The sequence below is a fragment of the Calonectris borealis genome, chromosome 2, assembly GCF_964195595.1.
Source record: "Calonectris borealis chromosome 2, bCalBor7.hap1.2, whole genome shotgun sequence".
Taxonomy (NCBI): Eukaryota; Metazoa; Chordata; class Aves; order Procellariiformes; family Procellariidae; genus Calonectris; species Calonectris borealis.
Genome location: NC_134313.1, coordinates 53,434,509 through 53,455,068, shown reverse-complemented (window position 1 = coordinate 53,455,068; position 20,560 = coordinate 53,434,509). Strand labels below are relative to the sequence as shown.

Sequence of the window (20,560 nt, the reverse complement as noted above, 5' to 3'; positions counted from 1 at the left end):
TCTCAACCCATGAGTTCTACCTTTTTTTTTTTTTTTTTTAATTCTCTCCCCCATCCCACTGCGGGGGGTGAGCCAACAGCTGTGTGGTGTTTAGCTGCCTGCTGGGTTAAACCGCAACAACTTTTAAATTTTATTTTATTTTATTTATCTGTGGAGTTGGCAGTTTCCTTATTTTCTTACTGAAGAAAAGGATATAAAATATCATCTGAGTTGCTTTAGGACGGTTCCTTGTTTAGTGACTAGAGCTACTTTGGAGACAAGCTGGCTATAATGAGAGAAATGCACATCTGAGTGTTGGTGCCTTCCCATAGTGTTCCTCAAGTTGTAGTTGCAGTTGTGAAAAAGATTTCTTGACCTTGGGTTTTTTTCTTAGGTCATTGTTGCCCCACGTTTTACTCGTCACTTACAGTGATCATATTGCTTCTGTCAGTCGTAAGGAATTTTCAGGTAATTTTTGTTGTGCTTTTTTGATGATCCACAGTAGTTACTCTAGAGCTTTATGGGGTCTTTAGAAGCACTGAGCCTGGTGAAGACAAAGAGCTTAAATGACATGATACCCTGGGGGAAGCCACTCTAGAAAGCAGACCGGCTTGCTGTGCTGCTGGTATGGTGTGCTCCTGAGGCGTGCTCTGTATCAGCCCAGCTTTCTGAAGAGCTAGTGGTGGTGTGCCCAGGTACAGTCCAGATATGACGCGAGCCACAGTGCTCCAGGCTTACTTCCTCTCTAAGACAGCTAGAAGCAGTTCTGATGTTGTGAACCAGAGACGTATTTATATCCTAGGTTTGAAAATCCATCATTTCATTACAAAATAAGTGATGTTTATCAATGCAACTAATATTCCTTTATTTTGCCACATTTCTTAAAGCTTCGGTAACTTGTGCTTTACTAAATTATATCCTTAATTTTGGAAACTCCTGCGTAAGTGAATCTCTCAAAGAATTAATGTTGGTGGTTTTGTGTTGTGGTGGTGGTTTTTTTTTTTTTCTCCCCCAAATATTCTAGTCTCTTTTCCTAGCGCGTGACAGAGCTGTAGAAAGTGTTATGAATAGAAGCTGAGCAATGGTTCACAATGAGCAATGTACAATCTGTTAAATCTTGTTGTCTTATTTTGCTGTGTTATAAGTGATTTGAACTGTGAGGAAGTGAGAAGCTTAGTCCTGCCAGGAAAACAAAAAATCCTAAGAGGTTGAGAATGGTTTCTTTTTCATTTGCTTGCCTCAAGAAAGCTGTAACTGTGGTGGAGTCTAAAAAGACGGAGATAACCCACAGCAAAATGCATTTGCTTCCTGGCCTAGTGCTTATGTCCACTCTGCGGAGGACAAACCTTCAGAGCAGACTGGCTGTGGACGCTCCACATAGCAGCTGGTCATGGGTCTCCTGTGGGCCTGGGTGATCCTGCGGCTTGAAGATGCAGTTGCTTAGTTGTGGTTCCTTCAGCCACTCTGGATCTGGGGGAAAAAAGTGTTACCCTGCAGCTGCCAGGGTGGTGTATTAACTGTGAAACTGAGGATCTGTGTTGCATACTCAGTGCAGTAGCAGGAGAGCATGGAGATGCTTAAGTCAGGGTCTGTTAGGATAGTGTCCAAGCAGTGTGCAGGAGGGAGTGCATTTTCTTAAAGTAGTCTACCTGATGTACTGTTACTTCTGCTTTTCAGGAGGGCTCATTGGAGTGAGCTATCCCCAGAACCACAGCTTTTTGTTTGTTTTATAGGAAACTCGTTGGCTTACTCTAAAAGAGAGCTTAGGAGTGATTAGCATTTGTGCAGTGTGGATGTTCAGGGTAATAGATTATTGGAATTAATTAGGAGCTCTGTTATTGCTTGACAGCGCAGTCATCTTACTGCTATCTGTTGAGAATATTTTTAAGTAAAAGCTGAGAAGCTCATTTTGTGAGGATATTTCTGAGGCTTATTGAGATCCCACATTTTCAATATCATGTTTAATTCAATTATAGTATCTGCCTTGCAAGGCATTCTGTGGTTCCACGCTCATTAGCTAGTATTACTTGGATTTTAAAGTTTGAATTTTGTGAAGAAGCTCTGTTTCTCCTGTAGATAGCATGTTGCTTCAAAGGTAGGGAAAGATGAGATGACAGAAGACTTTTCCTGGCACAAGATTATAGCAGTATCTGGTTTTCTGTTTGTCTCTGAGGAACTGTCCTAAGGGAGCTGCATGTGCTGTTTATAAAGATAAGACAATAAGGGAATTAAGTTTGGTTACTTACCTATTCCAAAAGCTAGGTGAAGACACATGAACTTAAGAAGTGTATTTCTGAGAGAATACATGATTGAGCAATTTATTTATCTAACGGTGTGTTATTAGTACCCTTAACACTGCAATCTTTGGACTTCATGGATTTTAGTCTGCTTTAATACTCTAGTAATTGAATTGCTTTTCCCCACCCTTGAATTTGAGGTGTAAGATAATAAATCCCCTTCCTTTGATAGGCATCTTGGTAGGCACAAACAGAAGTGGAGTGGAGTACTAGTAGGTACTCCATGGTATGTTATACTCAGCCACTATCTGTTATGAAAATATTCCACTAATATTCACTTTACAGTTTCAGTGTTTATTTTGTCTGTGCCTAAGAGGTCTTACTCCAGTTTTATCTCAGAAATTGAAAGTCTTAACTGTTACAGCCAATGGCATCAGTTTATAAAGTCATGATTTTAAAGAAATCTAATGTAGTGGAACTTGCTCATTAAATAATTAAGTAAAGGATGCTATAAGGATTTTGAGGGAGAACAACTTCTGTGGTCTATGTGTCAGAATTTGTGTGAATACTTTTTTTTTTTAAGGTAGTTTTTACTGCTAGAGGACATTCTTCTGAGAAAATCTGACTCCCACACTCTGTTTTGGGTATTGTTTGGTTTGTTTGTATGCTTTAACTAGAAGGAACTGAACATGAAATTATTACGCTTCGTAATTGTTGGTATAGTTTTTCACCCACTTTCTTTTTTGAAAAAATACTAATATTACTTTAGCTACTACTACTTTGTAGTTCTGAGAATGAATATTATTTTACTGTTGTCCCATTTTCATTCAACAAATACATTATGCATTTATGCCATCTCTGCATGTTTATTTCAGTGCAATGCGTGTATTGTTGTCCAAGTTACCACGACCGTGGATTGTTGATGAGAAAAAAGATGATGGTTACACTGCCTTGCATCTAGCAGCTCTCAATAATCATGTGGAAGTGGCTGAACTTTTGGTGCATCAGGTAGGACTCTTTTCTTGGGAGAATTTAAATGTCACACTTAGTTAACCATCTGATGTGAAAATAGTTTGCTTCTTTACACCTGCAATCGCAATGCAGAAGCGATGGAGCAGGGAAGGACACGTGGTGAGCTCTAAAGGTCAAACTTGCCTTTGAGATCATTACAATGGCCTAATGGTGCGGAGGGACTGAAAAATTTGATACCTAGTTTGATTCAACAGATCAATATCTGTACAGTGAATAATTAAAGTATTTCATCACTTCTGCTCTCAAATCTCCAAACTAGGAATAATTTTCAGGGTCGCATTCAGTGCCCTAATGGACTGCCTTGCCTGTGGATGAATTGCTGGGATGATAATGCTCTAATGCTCTGAATGTCTTTCAGGGCAATGCTAACCTGGATATCCAGAATGTTAACCAGCAAACTGCTCTGCACCTTGCCGTTGAACGACAGCATACACAAATTGTTAGGGTAAGTGTCTTATTTGCAATAAGCCGTATGGTTAATGGTACTTGATTCAAGTTGACTGTAGCTGTTAAGACATGGGTACTTCACGCATATTTAAAAAATGATTTAACAACATGTAGCCATTGAATGTTTGTATGATTAATCTTGATCAATTCAGAAACCTGCCAACTTGCTCAGAAGGTCAGTCAGCAATATGAAGGACATTTGAAGAATGTTAAATTTTTGTGCATATACATTATGGTTTCCTCTATGTGGTTGCCAACTCCAGCATCCCTCCTTGTTGAGTAAGGGAGAATGTGTTCCTCGTTACTTGTCTGAGTCTTGTGGTCCTGTAATGGGACCTTCAAATAGCAGCCTCTTGCTGTATGAGTAATTATTCTTGCTCATAACTTTTGCAAATTATAGCTAAGTGAAGCATCTTTTTACGAGTTTAACTATTTTTCAGTCTTCTGAGTGTGTAACTTTCCCTGTTCTTAGCTTTGGAGGGCTATAAGCAGTAACAAAAGTACCTTACCAGTGAAAGTAATGCCATTTCTGTTTTTTGCTCGCACGGTTGCAGAAGTTAATACTTCAGTTTCTTTGTTACTGGCACAGGAAACGGGAGTCTAGCACGGCTTGCCCATTCTGGCCTGTGTGCACTGTCCATAGGGGATCTATGTGACTTAGTGTTTGGATTGCTAGCGTGGGCTGTTGAGGCTCAGAGACAGCACTCACTGCTGTAGGAGATGTTCCCTGTGAGTGAATACATCAACCTGGCCTTGGCCCTCTGTAAATTTTTTAAATTTGTCTTCGTAGAGAGAGAGTCGTGTTATATTAAAAACTGACTGTAATTCAGGCCTACAGAGAATTGTCCGCCCCTGTGCAGACCTATATCTGCAGTTCTGTTTAGCATTATTTTGCCGTAAGGTTTCTCCATCTCCAAGGGTTGATGGATGTGATCCCGTTACAGTGAAACATGTGATACGGCCCTATATCTGGAACTGCTTGCTACCAAAAGAATGGTTTCCTAGAGTCAGTGTCACTTGCATTCTGCAAGCTATTCGGCAGCTATATTTGGTGAGCTCTTGTGCCCTTCTGGAACTGACATGGTACCTGGGAATACAATACTAATGTAGCAGATGAGCAGGAAGGCAGGCATGTAGAAGAACTAGTATGCGTATTGGACGTGCTTATATCCGAGAATGTTTAAGTGAATGACCCTGTAGAGTATCCGTACTTCAGAGTTGGATTAACTTTGAGAAGTCCTAAAATAACTCGTGCAGCCATGCAAAGAACATGTTGGCTCCATATTTCAAAATTAATTCCTATTGGGTACCCTCCAGGGCTGGGTTGTACCCTCAGGCATCTGTGGAATAGTGGTCAAAGGTAGCGGGGTTTTTTTAAAAGCCCTGCTGCCATGACAAAGGATGGTCGTTTGCTTTTTTTTTTAACTTCTGCTAATGCTTTGAATTTCCGTGGGAGCCAAGGATTCCAGGTTGCTCTGAAAAGAGTTCTTTTATAGATTTTCTTCCAGGAGAAACTCTTAAGCAGTAAATAGCTAATGGCAGACACAAGATATGAATATGAGAAAGAAAAATTGTTCCAGAGTAAGTCCATTTAGAGAGTGTAAGAAGTTGAGGGGGAGACTGTTGCAACTATTATCTGGTTTTCTTGGTTTCACTTGTAGAAGAAAAGGTTGGGGAAAATGGTAAGCTGCAGTCAGTTACATGCAGGTATTTCCTTGAAAATTGAATTCCCTTTAAGCTATTTTCCTTTTAGCCTTTTCTAGAGTCTGAGATTCTTTGGTTCCAAGAGGCTGAGATCTTTGTAAACGTTCAGGTTCTGAAGAGGGAGATCCCACTTCATGTATTCCTTTTTTTCGGCTATGCCTTTTGTCTCTGCTGCTAATCTGAATTTTGCCGAGTAGCAAAAGCTCAAAACTAAAGTTAAAACCTCAACTGCTCTCTACAGGTTTCTGAATAGTGACAATGACAGGGTTTAATTTTTAGGGCAATTGCTATTGAATATGGGAGGGCTGTATACAAAGTGCATCGAATATGGGAGGGCTGTATACAAAGGCAATGTGAATAGGAGGGCCTGTGCAGCCTTATGCTTGCTTTCATGTCACGTGACCTGGAACGTGTGTCTAAAATTAGCCTTAAAGACGAGTCTTACAGTTCATTACTTTCCAAAGTGTTCTGAGATAGTATTTAATAGTGTCAGTGGTTTTTATGTCTTCTGCTGAATAAGGATAAACCTAAGTACATGCTTAACTACTTTGCTAATGGGAGGATACTGTAAATTAAGTTGTAAAGTTTAGCATGGTGTGAAAGTGGTGATTTTTGAGGTCATTGAAACCTAATAGTAAAGAATATATATATCTCTCTAAAGTATTGCCCACGTGTCTGTTTCTGATATATTGCTGTAATATGTTACATTGTTTGTAGGCTATCTTGTAAGAATTAAAGGTTTTGGACAGTAGAAAGAATCCTCTAAAATAGCATCTCTTGTATCGCTCCCACAGAGCGCAGGCAAGCATTAGGCTTCTGCTGAAATAAGCTTGATGTTTGAAAGAGACAAATGCTGCAGTTGAGGCCTGAGCTCCAAGTATGGAAAATAAATTTAAATAAACTCAACTGTGAATTGTAGCAAGATAAAAGAATAACCCTTTTGGACCTCCTAGAGCATCCTAAACCATAGTGTCACTGAAATTAGTTTTAAAAGGAATAAATAGCTTTTTTTGAGTTTTAAATTGGTTTCTCTCTCATTTCAGCTCTTAGTCCGTGCAGGTGCTAAGCTGGATATTCAGGATAAAGATGGGGATACTCCCCTGCATGAAGCCCTGAGACACCACACCCTGTCACAGCTCCGCCAACTCCAAGACATGCAAGATGTGGGCAAGGTAGATACTGCTTGGGAGCCATCAAAGAACACAGTAAATAAAATGCATTTATTTATTCCTTTTTTTTCCTGCACATTTGTCTCTTTATTTGTCTAGTTTGTCTAGTTCTGTACTGTTGAACTGTTTTTTGGCAGCGTAAGTTTATGTAGACATTCTGCATTAGACTGCAGTGTAGGCAGAAATCATATTGTTATATGTGGCTTTTCACATCTAGTCGTTGTCTTTGTTAAAGAAAAATATGGGTTATTTAGTTCAAAATATTTCCACAAGTCTTTCTTCCATAGTGAACATGTATGGCTGCCAAAAAATCAAAAGTAGCTTTTTAGGAAAGAGAAATAAAGTGTATTACAGTACAGAATAAGACTAAAATTATGTTTTCTGTGATTCAACATCTTGCATGTCTTTGAGCTTTAATTGTTTCGCTGCTTCTATAACCTTCTGAAAGTTTATTCTGTTAGAACAAGGCATTCTTAATCTTTGTATGTTTATTGTTATGTATCTTTCTGACAGAGTTCATTTCAGAAATTGTGCTGTAGTAAGGAAATAGTCAAAGAACTCCAGGTAAAAAAGGTCAAAATGCTTTATTGAAAAAAGAAACCCAAAAAGCTGTGTGAACACCCTATGCAAAAATGAAGTTTATAGTTTTGCTGGTAGGCAAAAGAGAAATAAAATTTTGGAGTGATTGGGATTGAGAAAAACAAACAATTTTGTCTTTAAATTTTAAAGATGCATAACATAATAGTGGATCATATTTGCTGAATCATTAGTTACCAGTGTTATAATATTTTTTCTAATTTTAACTGTGCATTTCATTCAAAAAAACCCCACCAAATCTATTAAAAAGCCTTTGTTCAAAACAGTAATTCCACCGTACAACAAATGTTTTTCAGACTGGTTACTTAATCTCACTGAAATACACTGGAATAAGCTTTGAAAAGAGATATGACTGGCATATGTAAGAAAATGCTTGTGTCCTTTCAAGTGAGAGGAGGAAAGCAATTACAGCTCAGTTGTTTCCATGATCTGGAATGGACTCTCTGAGAGGTGGCCAAAATACTTTGTGTGCATGTATTTAACTGTGAAACGAATGAACAGGAGATAAATACTTTTCCTCTGACTCAGCATTTCATAAATAGGTTTCTCTATTGCCCATCTTATTAATGAAACCGGAGTTGTTGTGTTTTGAGGTTTTTAATGCAGGAAGTGGGTTTTTTTTTTTCTACCGCCTTTTTAAATTTTAGTTTTGGGGGATTTTATGTTTCAAAGAATAAGTTTTTCTTCTAGTTTCATTTGAGATGTATCCCTGGTTTAAAAAAAAAAATTACACTTTTGGTTAATTTCTATTAAAATAATAATTAAAAAAAAGGGCCAGGGGGAAGACGCCACAACAAACAAACAGGAAAAAAAAAATCCCTGCGTGATTTGATCTCTGATCATCTAAAAACGTTCTAATGTTTAAGAAGAAAAAGTAACGATCAACCAGTACCTCCTATATTAGCTTGATCAAACTGTTGGTCTTTTTTGTTTGCACTTTGTTTAGCTGCAGAGAAATTTTTTGCCTAACTAACAAATTTGGGAGGTTTAAGTGATGTGGAGAAGATACATGCCCCCAGAGAAAAGGTGCAAAATTGCTTCTTTTAATTTTATGTGGCTGAAACGTAAAAGATGGAGTAAAGCCTGGCTAAAATATACCTGAAAACTCTTTAAGATGATCAGCAGATCAAATTATCTTGAAAATGGGTTGTTTTGTGGAAAATAGTAAATGAGAACAATACTTGTACCTATCTACCTTTACTTAAAAAAAAAAGGTAATGTAAAAATGCTATAAACTAGATTCTTCCAGTAAACACTTTTAATATTAAGCCACCTTTGGCCCAAAATCATATGTCAAAAAAAGACAGGATCTAGGCTGCTAAAATATGTGTTAAAATCTGGACCTTTAAAGCTATCCAAGGACACATTTGTAGTTTGTCTTGTGTGGAATTGCAAATACAGGTGATGGATAATAGGGTATAAATAGGATTAATAATTTAGTCTGGGAAACAGAAAGGCTTTCTTTTTGTGAATATGATGACATAAGTTAAATTCATGGAATCTGTAGTTTTTTGATTAATTTTTATTAATTCCTTTAAAGTTTGGGAAAACATGTCAGATTCCTTTAGTCTATGTGATAGCAAATCTGCTATGTAAATCTTTAGTATTTTAGAGCTCATTTTTGCTTGGCTAAATTTTAATTAACTTTGGAATACTGTCCTGAAGATACCAACCTACTGAGCCCCGTAGGGTGCCTCTTTGTCATATAGTACTTCAACAAATAATGATTTTTTTTTTTCAGTTGAATAAACTGAAAAATAACAAAAATTTCACTTGCAGGATTTTAGATGTTTTTCATAGTTGATAAAGTTGGTTGGACAGCAACTTCATTGAAACTTTACCATTTGTTACTTTTTGCTTTGAGCACGGTTTAAAATATGAAAGCAACTTTTTACTGATATGGTGAACTCATTTCATAAGTGGAATTATATGGAATGAGTTCTTTAGCATTGATTTTCAGTAGTTCCTTCTGAATGTCAATATTAAGCTGCTATAATAACCAAAACATTTTTTGTCAGGTTTCTTCAGCTGTTTGTTGATAGACTATTTAAAATGCATGTAGTGAAAAAACTTGATAGTACACAAAGCCCTACACATTTCAGGTATCAATCTGAAAAACATTTCTGTGCTCAAGTGCTATGAGCGGTGAACCCCATTTCTTTAAATAATTTTGAAGTTTTTCATCCAGCATATTGCCATAATTGTGCAGCTGGGAGGAGGAGAAATTTTCTGTAGTACAGTCTGCACCACCACAAAAAAGTAATTTCAGTTGCTTTATTACAGATACAGTGTTCCTTGGTCTAGGGTACTTTTTATTCTAAATAAATGTATTATTCCCCAGGCTCATTTAGTGTAATTTATTTTAATATAGGTATCTTTCAGGCCCCTAAAACGCTTTTAAGATTCAAACTGATGCCGCTGCCTAAATCCTAACTTAAACTAAAGACACTCTAATGGAAGTCAGTTAGTTGTTTACAGCTTCAAAGATAGCTCAGTAGTTACAACTACTTAGATGATATTTTTATTGTTTGTGTGGATTACACCGAGTCTTCTCCGTCGCAGGTGAATTGGCTGGGACTGACTTGTTGCATCTCAGGGCTAGCACCCTCCAGAGGAGGTTTGCTGCAGCCGTACTAGGCACTAAGACATAACTTTTATTTTTGTGCATGGGTTGGTTTGTGGTTTTTTTCTTTTTTTTCATTCTGAGTGCCTGAAACGTTGCAGACTACCAGAGAAGTGTCATGGGATGCAATATTGTCTTGGTGTTTTTAAAGCATACAGCACACAGGGGCATTTTAGGACTCAAGATTTTCTTGAATAATGTTGATGACTGTTCCAGGTGGAGGAGCCAGTCTTGGCGTAGTGTATATCCACACCGAGTGAAGCAAACTGTCCTGTTAGCTGTGTTTCGTTTTCCTCTTGGAGACACAATAGCTGTTCCATTGAGAAGCAGCTCAGACCCCATGAGGTGCAAGTGTGGATGATAAGAGAACTCTTGTCCCAGCAAGTAAGAAAGGACTACAGCAAATTGTGTAGGCATGCCTTCAAAAAGTCTTCTCTGCCAACCTCAGAGCAAATCAGCTTTCACTGGGCATTGTGCTACCTTGGCTGGATTACTGACATGGTCCAAGGTACTTGGACTGAAGCTAGATAAAATCTCTGCTTCGCTTCAGCCAGTGCTGTAATTGAGGTGCAGAAAAATGGTCTGAATTTATAAACAAAAATGTTCTGTCATCTGAACACCACAAAACTATTTCTCTCCATAACTTACTGGTTTTCCTGGTCTGAAGTCTTCCAAGCTGTACTGTTCTTACCTGATCATAGGGAAGAATGCAGGACCGTGAGTATCTTTGAATTCATGAAGTGACCTTCAAGAGTCTTGTAGCCCCTCAGTAATACTTACTGATACAAGAACTCCTAGCTGGGGGAAAAAGTATAGTCTGAGGTTTAAAAAAATTGCTTCTGTAGGAAACTGGGTGGCTGTGTATGATGAGAACGATAATCTTGCAGTTATCAAGGCAGGGTAAAGACTTCTAATACATACTTCACGTGCTGCAAGACATGGACCTAAGCCTTCTTCCTCACAAGTCATCTCTGAGGGATGGGGGAGATAACTAGAGGGGTTTTGAAAACTTTGCTTCGTAGTCCGGCCTTCAATATGTGCAACCTTTAAGGCTACAGTGACAGGTATCTGGTATTTTCAATTTATTCCTGTATTCTTGTATTCCTGTATTACTGTGTTTAAAATAGCATATCTAGTTCTTTAAACATAAAATGATTGTTAGTCAGCCAAAATTACTTAATTTTTAGGATTAATACTTGACACCCAGCTTAGAAGACCAGCTGCAGGAATAGATTGTACAAACTGAAAGTGGCATAGAAAGATGTACATCAGTCAAGTTGGGCACTTAAACCAATTAATGGGAAAGATGTGCATACAAAATCCTGCCTCTATCCAGGTGTTGAAACCTTTATAATTCTGGAATTCAGCACTTAAAACTCCTTGAGCTGAAGCTGTCCCAGCTGTGCCAAAGCTGTTCCTTTGAATATAGTCTAGTGTAGTTTGCTGAGGGATTCTTAGTGGTGCCAGCAGTTTCATGTTATATGTAGTCTGCATTATACTTACACATTTTATCTGATCAAGCTTTAATACAAAAAGATGTCGGAGCAGGCCCAGAATGCTCCAGAGTAGGTGAATCCTCTCCTTGCTGGGCTATGCTAGTGAGCCTTCTCTTTTTATTTTTCTAGCTGGGCCCTGTGAATCATGTCTAGTAGGTATGCCAATACAGAAATACACTAATAGTTGTAAAAGGGTGAAGGAGCATTACATGATTAGGACAGGAGGACAGGTATGTGAGTTTAAATTCCTGCAGGCTGAGAAGGCAACTGAAATAAAGTCTTTCTTGGGCAGGTGCTTTACTCACTAGACTAAAAGTAAGTGTGCATTTACTTCTCTGCCCAACTGTGTTTTCAGTCCAAGTGTGGCGGTGGTAGCATTTTGTCTGAACTCAGCAATTTCAGTATACTTTGAGTGTATTCTGAATATACCCACTTGGGGCTCTGCTCTTTACAGTGCTTATATAGGACAGCCACTTGACAAGTGAGCATAGGTGTGCAGGAGATTGAATGCTTCAATAGCTGAACTATTCCTTGCTGAATTTTAGTTCCTTAAAGGAAAGTTGAGTATAACTGACTCAAAATTAAGCAACTATACAATTGTTTTGATTTTAGTTCTAAAGGCGCTTCCTTGGGCTTACAGATTTATACGAGTCTGTGTGTGTATGTGCATGTGCGCATGTCAAGTAGTTTTCCTTTAGCCAGACTATTCCTAACTGTTTAGAGTCTCTCAAGTTGCTTACATATTTGTCTTCTTTCAGTTAATAATGGGACTTGGCACTCAGGGAGCAGAGAAGAAGAGTGCAGCATCTATTGCCTGCTTCCTGGCAGCCAACGGAGCTGACCTCAGCATTCGTAATAAGAAGGGTCAGTCTCCTCTCGACCTCTGCCCTGATCCTAGTCTCTGCAAAGCATTGGCTAAATGTCACAAAGAAAAAGTCAGGTTTGTATAGTCATAAAATACGCAATTTCCAAGTCTCTGCTTTCTGTAGATTAACTGATGTATTTAAAACATTGCGTTATTAGCAATAGTATTAAAACATACAAGATTTTTCTTGACTTTCAGTTAATTCTTTATATTCTATGGTACATTGAATGCTATCTACAAATACGTTAGCTGAAACTTACGCAAGTCTTACAGGATTTTCATGCATGGGAGGGATGAGAATGGGAAGATGGCAATGTGAGGGCGGATGTTGGTAGAACTTCAAAACATCCCAGAAAAGGGAGGGGGGGAAATCACTGAAAGAATAACTAAGCATTGGGATGGGTTACCCAGGGAGATTGTGAAATCTCTGTCTGTGCAAGTTTTGAAGACTGGAATGGGCAAAGCCTGATATAACTGATGTGAATTCAGTGTCGATCCTGCTTTGAGCGGGTGACCTCCTTAGTACCTGTCAACCTGAGTGGTTGTATGATTCTGTAAAAGGAGGAGAAGGGGGTAGGTCTGATGTCTCAGAAGCACTCCTCTAGGAATTATGATTTCAGTGAAATGTCATGTTATCAAGTGCATGCAGTATGAGAAGTTTCAGCTAGCTACTTGTCCTAGTTGTGTTCCCACTGTTGGCTTACATGATTCTCATCCTTAATTCCTGTATGGAAATCAAAAATGTACTTTCAAAATGTCACGAAGAGAGACCGTTTTTGTTGACGCTGCCCTGGTGTGTAAGGGGCTTATTTTCTTCTGAGTCTGTCTGTGTCTGTCTGTCTCGGCCTCATCCCTGTGGCTGTTCTTTCTCACCGCCTTTTATGGGCTTGTGAGGGCCGTAGGAATGAGCTGCTTAGGTTCAACACGTGCTCCCTCTGCTGGGTGAGCAGCAGCATGGGACAAAGATCCGAATTCACTGCGGGAGTTTGGGGGTTCTTTTACAAGCCTGTCATTTGCTAAGTATTGGAAGTATATTCAAGATTAAGGTGTTAAGCTGTGCAGTTCTGAATCTACAGGGTATGTCTCTGTTAATAAAGTAAACTCTTAGGATGGGAGGGAAGGGGTTTTTTTACATTCATGAGATGCTATTCTAACTTGCGTGGCCTGTTTCTGTACAACGTCTTATCCGAGCATGTGATGTTGCACTCTGGTGTCAGCTGTACATTTGGGAGAATGCAGTTTGGATTGCTTTATGATGATACACTGATGCCTGAATGCATAGGAATATATAGATAAACAGCCAATTGATATGCATTTTAGGTTAAGAATTTTAAGAATTCTTAAAAGTTTGACTGCAAGGTTTCTTTATAGTGGTCAGGTTGGTTCCCGAAGTCCATCTATGATCAACAATGATTCTGAAACCTTAGAAGAATGTATGGTGTGTTCAGACATGAAGAGAGATACTCTGTTTGGCCCATGTGGACACATTGCCACGTGTTCTCTGTGCTCACCACGGGTGAAAAAATGCCTCATCTGTAAAGAACAAGTTCAGTCTAGGACAAAGGTAAAAATTTCCAAAGTTTATTGGGTCTCTTTCTGGTTTTAATGGAAAAGTAAAAAAAGAGGTCAAGGAAAAGTGTAATATATTTTAAGCAGTATTTTGCCTTACAGGTATCTCACTGGATGGAATTAATTTTGCGTTGTAATGATATCTTGTCCCAACATTGTATGTTACCCTTTTCTGTTTGCCTGTATTCGTGTCCTACCTGCCTCTCATTCTCTCCTCACCTTGCAATGTCTTTATTGTTCAGGTCCTCAGAGTTCCTAATACAGTCACCTGAGGATGCTTTATTTAAATAGATTCCCCACCCCTCAACCATGGTTTGTTTTTTTTTTATGTTAAGATAAATTGCTGCTTTCCTTGAAGTATAATTTCCTTCAGTAATATCCAGTTCTTCTGACTTCTTTTATTCCTTAGGGCTGCTTGGAAAGATGATTTGCCTGTGAACTGAGTTAGTTAATACGTGCTTTTTTTTGAAGTTAATAATTACTTTCAGCTTTTACCTTCTCTTTCTTTGGAATCATGAATTTCATTATGCTGTCTTTCTCCTTCAGAGTATCAACCAGTTGTGCCCTATTTTGAAGACCTAATCCCAGTAAAGTCTCAGGTTTCTCAAATGGTTGCTCCCAAGTATTTGTGAGCATATATGGGTGCATCCCTGTTGCTTTTCTGTTTGCGTATTCTTTTATTCCCCATAATCACCAAGTCTTGTCCTTCTGTTGGCTGTTTTGGCTGTTTTTTTTTTTTTAAAAAAAAAAAAAAATCATGTTCCACACACAGGTTTTCTGATCTGTAGAAACCCCACCCTATTCTCTTTATCTTTTTCCAAACACATTTGACTAGTCTGCTTCTGTGGTATATTTTTTTGTCTCTACCTCAAAAGTAAATACAGGAATTGTAAATGTGAACTTGTACTGTTTTTACTATTCACTCCCTTATTTTTACTTCTTATACCGTTCACTATTCTGCAATGCATATTTTCAAAGGCCAAATGTTAACATAGTGTGAGCTGCTTTTCTCTAGTCTTTCTTTATAGTCAGCGAAAAGGTTCTGCCACTAGTAAGGCTTCTACTTCCACTCATCCATCTAAAGAAGCTAATCTATGCAAATCAGCTTTCCCAGGTGAAAGCTAACCTTTGTGGATATCCTTCCTTTGATTTCTTTTGCTAAATTAGATTGAGAGAATGGAGTATCTGTTGAACACTTCTCTTATACTCTTCTATAAAAAAACTTACGGTAATAGCTGCAAGGCTAAGAACTGAATGAACCTGGACAACAGTTCTATGAACTGGAAGAGGTGATACAGGCCAGAATGAATGGAGTGGTATGTGGTGTCTATGGTCACACTGTATATACAGTTCATCACGTTAAAGGGCTTGAGAAACCCTAACCCAGAATATTAAAAGAGATTACTATAAAAGTCCTTTATAAGTGAATTTCATAAAACCAGAGGTCCCTTCCAACCCAAACTATTCTATGAAGTTAGTCATCTAGTCCAACCTCCCTGCAATGACCAGGGACATCTTCAGCTAGATCAGGTTGCTCAGAGCCTCGTCCAACCTGACCTTGAATATTTCCAGGGATGGGGCATCTACCACCTCTCTGGGCCATCTGTTCCAGGGTTTCACCATCCTCATCGTAAAAAAATTCTTCCTTAGATCTAGTCCAAATCTACCCTCTTTTAGTTTAAAACCATTCCCCTTGTCCTATTGCAACAGGCCCATCTTTCTCATAAGCTTCATTTAAGTACTGATAGGCCGCAATAAGGCATCCCAGAGCCTTCTTTTTTCCAGGCTGAACAATGCTAATGTAAGTATATATGGTGGAACAAAGAAGGAGAAAAGAATAAAGAAAAAGAAACATATACTGTCTTAGCTGCTTCTCTGTGCCTATCAGTGTATTGAACATATAAATATTGCCAGCAAATATCTATTCTTAAAAGTCTGTGGTAACTCATTTAAATTGCATTTTGAGGTGCTGAGTTAGTTAAAATAATACTAGAGGGAGCTTCTTAAAGTCTGCACACCTTGCCAAAGAGAGTGTAAAAGCAAATTCATGTGGAGAGCAGGAGATAAACTTTTCTCATATGTGTGTTTATTGTTCTTTACAGATTGAAGAATGTGTAGTATGTTCAGACAAAAAGGCAGCGGTGCTTTTCCAGCCTTGTGGTCATATGTGTGCCTGTGAGAGTAAGTAAACTTGATGGAAGTTCTTTTTGAAGTAATCTTGAAACAGAACTGTTTTCATGAGATTGCTAAAAGCTCATTAGTAATCTGACTTCAGGTCCAATTTACTTGATAGTCTGGTGTGATAGTCAGAATTTTGGCATGATTTGGCGTGTTGGCGATGAAATAATTGGAGGACAAACTGGAAATTTTAAAAAATTCAGAAAGCAAGTGCTCTTCCATCTGAATTATTTAGTTGTGAGTAGGCTTGCTCAGATTACAGAAGCCTACTGTATATCATTAAAACTTCTGAAGTAATTAGAATTAATTTTATTGCTTCGTTGCAGCTTTTTTGGGGCATTCAAATGTGCAAATGGTGTTTTAAAAGAATATTGTATATAAATATTTAATATGCTTCATTACTAATCTACAGATTTGCACAAAGGCTGTATTTTTCCCTAAAAGACACATCATATATCTTTGCAAAGAGCACCAGTTATGATTCATTCTGATTTATCTTGTGTAGCAAAAAAAGATGTAGGAGATCGCCAGAATTTTTTTGATTTTGAGAATATGTGGATGAGAATGCAGCCATCACCTTGTCACCAGACATTTCAGGGCTTTGTTGAAGGCTCATTTACCTAGAGAACAGCAGTCCTTGTTGCTGAGGATCTACATAAGAGGGAAGGTAATCATTCCCGTAAGTAACTGCTTACTTGGTCTCGCTAAAGAGGTCTTGTTTCTTCCTCTGTTCTGGCTGAGAGACCTGACATTGAATCACTGACTTTACAATTATCCTGATCTGGCCTCTTTCACTGTCTGCAGTTGAAAGATGGTAAGAGAAGTTTTTTTGATTAGTTTCCCAGGAAGAGGACAGCAAAAAGATTGATTGCTGTTGTGAAGGATTTCAGCAGTGCAATACACATCACCAACTCTAAGCTGTAACAAGGACAGCAAAAGGTTTAACAGATGTAGATGATTTCTTTACAGATTATTTTCTGGACATCTTGTTCAAGCAGGATGATAGAGAGTCTTCAAATTTGTGTGGTTTATAGGACTATTGATTCACAGTAACCTTCAGCATTTATGAGACATAATCATTTGCCTTTTGTAGAAGAATTATAGCCTCCTTTCTAGGATTATATCAAAAGATACAGGTTTACTTTTTTAAGGGTAAGGAGCCACACCTGTTTGCGCCTGGAGCATTAGCACAGTAAGTGAGATCCTTAGTTCTAAAGGAAAAAGCAGGTAGTCAAGACATTCTTGGAAGTTCTGGTCTCAAATGGGTGTGATTTTACTTTTTTAACTTCTGTAATTCTTGTGGAATAGACATCCATTTGGAGAAAGAGGAACCTGCTCACTTGAAATATGTTAAAAGAAAATAAACAGAATAGGTTTACTTTGAATCCCAAAGAAGACATTGTTTATAGGTGCAATTTGCAGAAAATTATGTGAAGATGAACACGAGTAGTTATTTGTATTATAAGCATCTATTATGGCATTGCTATATAATTACTGTGAATAAACAAGCTCATGGATAGGAAAGAAGAAAAATGAAATGGCAGCATTCAGAGTTGATTTATTTCTCTGTCCTGTCAGATTGTGCAAGCTTGATGAAGAAATGTGTACAGTGTCGGGCAGTGGTTGAACGAAGAGTGCCTTTCATAATGTGCTGCGGAGGGAAAGGTACAGAAGATACCACTGATGATATTTGTGAGTGACTCCAAAACCCATACTCTTTCACATTCCCCCACCAACTTCTTATTCTCATTCTTTTAAATGACCTAAATCTTCCCTCTCCTTTTTAAATAAAAGTTTAATAAAAACAGTGTTAAGCCAGGTATCTGTTTGCTGTTTGCACTGCTTTCTACATTGGTAGCAGCAGATGCGATGGTAACACCAGTGATTACACTAAAGGATTGCTTCCAGCATCCAGAGTAGAAGCTGAAACATATATGACTTCTTGGCCAGTTATTAATGTCCTGTGAAGCAAAAGCTAAAGACTGTCTATAATTGTGCAAATGAGCAAATAAATGTGTGTTGGTTTTTTGTTGGTGTGTGTTTTGTTTGGTTTGGTTTTTTTTTTTACTTCTGGAACTCTCTGACTGATAAAGGAATGATAACTATTTTGCATCTAGGTACAAGCAACTTCCATGACAGATTGTTCAGTTTTACATCTCCTGCTTTGACTAGTTCTTAAACTTCTTGTGACTTCTCTGAATAATTTCTATGAATTATCTGTATTTACACTGTGTGTGTATGTGTGGTATGCAGTGTTTGAATTGAGTTTATGTGAATTGGAATATTAGGTCATTCTCGTCATACTGTTCCTAAATAGATAAATATAAGAATAATCCTTAAAATCAGGTTTTTAACACTCGCAGTGGAAATTTAAAATTTGTCATTTGAAATACTTCTCAATTTTTCTGTGTCTTATAGTAACATTGCTTCCTAGATCAGTCAAATACAGGAATATTAGTCTGAGCTTGTTCAAATTTTGAACAAGCAACTTCCAAGACGCTTGTGCAGTTTTGAACGCCAAACAGAACCGGCTGTGTAGATAAAAAGTCTTCTCAGTGTGAAAAGATTTGCCTTTATTTTCACATGTGCAAAATAATTTACTGCAGGAACTTCACTGGCAAATAAGAACTCTGAGAACATTAACGGGCTACAGCATTTTGAGCATCATTATTGAAGAAATATTTGTCAAAGAAGTATTGCCACTAAACTCAAAGAAGTTCTTTATGAATTGAGCTGCAGTGACGTAGTGAATTTAGTTAGATTATTTGACTAACATTATTTCAGATAATTGAAAAATTGTAGTTAGTACACTGGAAATAATTACTCTTCTTTTGTTAGATTGATGGATAATCACATATCTTTATTTTCTCTAAATTACAGCAAGTGGAAACATTCCAGTTTTGCAGAAAGACAAAGACAATACCAATGTCAATGCGGATGTACAGAAGCTGCAGCAACAGTTACAAGACATCAAGGAACAGGTAAAAGTGCTGGATAAAAATTTTATGGACCACAAAAATAATTGAAAAAGCCATCTTCTGTTACTTAAAACAAAATGACATGTTGAAATGCTTCAGTTCTTAAATTTTAATTAAATAACCATGTGTGGTGTGGCTTGTATGTCTTCTATGTACAAGTTTAAAAAAAAAATAAAATAAAGTGGCCATGTTTGATAATTCATCTATTCGAGCATCTGTGTTGGTGTGGCTAAAAAAGGATGGTCTGCCCAGTCAGTATGTTCTCTGCCTGTTTAGCTGACCTGAGTGTATAGGTACAGCAGAAGCTGTTTTCACAGAACAGTAATAAAAGTAGATATTCTTTACTATTCCATATCTACCTGAATCTTTACTTGTCTGTTCATGAACTGCCTTTGAACAATGGCTGGCAGTTACCTGTCGTATGAAGACTATAGTTTACGTACTCTTCAAAAAATTGCATGGTTGCAAAATTAAAACCTTTGAAAGTACTGTACATGTAATTTGAATATTTGGAATGTAAATGATAAGGTTTGTCTTTTGTAATTATCCATAGTGTTTGCAGGAGGAAATTCATACAAATTGACTATAGATTGTATTGATTATTCATTGGTTAAGTTACATGCAATTTAGAAACCTAATGAAAACCAAAAATTAATGTTTCAGATAACTGACAAGTACCATTTAAATTTGTTATGTGGATAGTAAGTCTAGTTCCATTAGAAGCGCTTAAGTAGTTGTCTACATGCAGATCTTTCCTGTGTTAATTACTAAATTGTTTCCTTGCTTTTCCATCTGAAAAAAGAAAAACTTGATTTTGAGATTTTTCAGCAGTAAAGGACCTGGGGTATCCGACTCTTGTATGAACTTACTCTCTTAGAACCCTGATAATGTGATTTTTGGCTTCCCTATGTATAACACAATTGGAAGAAACTTTTCATCGATACAGGAAAGAGAGAAGTGTTCTTACTGTATTACTTGCCTTTTCCTTTTGTAGGCTTACAGCAGTCAGTTATACTTCAGTGATGGCAGCATCACGTCTAGGCCTGGTAGTTGTTGCACTCAGCTGTTCATGTGCGTGAAAGCTAAGACTAAAGTGTTTAGATCACCAGTTTTAGGGCCCATATCTTTAAATGCCTTAAATTTGTGAGCTGATATGCTGTCAAGTTTTAACCTCAGTGGCATGTCTGTGAAGAGCTGTTCCTGTCCTATGGAGACTTGGCCAGCACCCCAGTAGCAGAAATTCAAATACCCAGTTCAAAACAGATTCTTTTGTTATTTTTGTGTGTAAAAGAACATGCAGATTAAAAATTGTCATTTGAAAAACGCATGTCTGTCTTGATGATAACATCTGGAGTTTCTAGACATCTCTGACGTCGTACATCTACTGTTTGGCTTCTGTTTTACTTTTTGACATTGGATGAAAAGAGGTTACTGCTTTAGCATTTAAAATGATATATGCAGAACATGCAGATGAATGCTTAAATTCAAGTAATCTATTTTCTTCAGGTGTATTTTTTTCTTTTCTGGTTACTTTATTTTAGGAGTTTATAAAAGGTTGGAGTTCTATTTGGGTATGCTAATACTCTTACGTGTAGGGACGTGAAAGGAAAACTATGTTACAGTTTTTCTTCTTGATTACATGTGATCTCAGTTTTTTCAGTGTTCCTTAGGTGCTCTTTTATTCTT

At 37.6% G+C, this 20,560-nt stretch overlaps 1 protein-coding gene across 9 annotated transcripts in view; it reads left to right on the top strand.

The window, feature by feature from the left end:
• Window positions 1-20,560, top strand: part of MIB1 (MIB E3 ubiquitin protein ligase 1) — an 86,428-nt gene that overhangs the window by 55,882 nt on the left and 9,986 nt on the right. For 6 of the 9 annotated variants that reach the window (XM_075141994.1, XM_075142001.1, XM_075142000.1 and 3 more), the window contains 8 exons: window positions 3,092-3,224; window positions 3,607-3,693; window positions 6,443-6,604; window positions 12,043-12,224; window positions 13,521-13,713; window positions 15,821-15,899; window positions 17,475-17,588; window positions 18,777-18,877. In XM_075141994.1, coding sequence (XP_074998095.1) covers window positions 3,092-3,224; window positions 3,607-3,693; window positions 6,443-6,604; window positions 12,043-12,224; window positions 13,521-13,713; window positions 15,821-15,899; window positions 17,475-17,588; window positions 18,777-18,877 — 1,051 coding nt within the window. Of the gene's footprint in view, window positions 1-3,091; window positions 3,225-3,606; window positions 3,694-6,442; window positions 6,605-12,042; window positions 12,225-13,520; window positions 13,714-15,820; window positions 15,900-16,401; window positions 16,924-17,474; window positions 17,589-18,776; window positions 18,878-20,560 lie in introns of those variants that run through there. The other 3 variants (XM_075141996.1, XM_075141995.1, XM_075141999.1) reach the window with 3 other exon arrangements.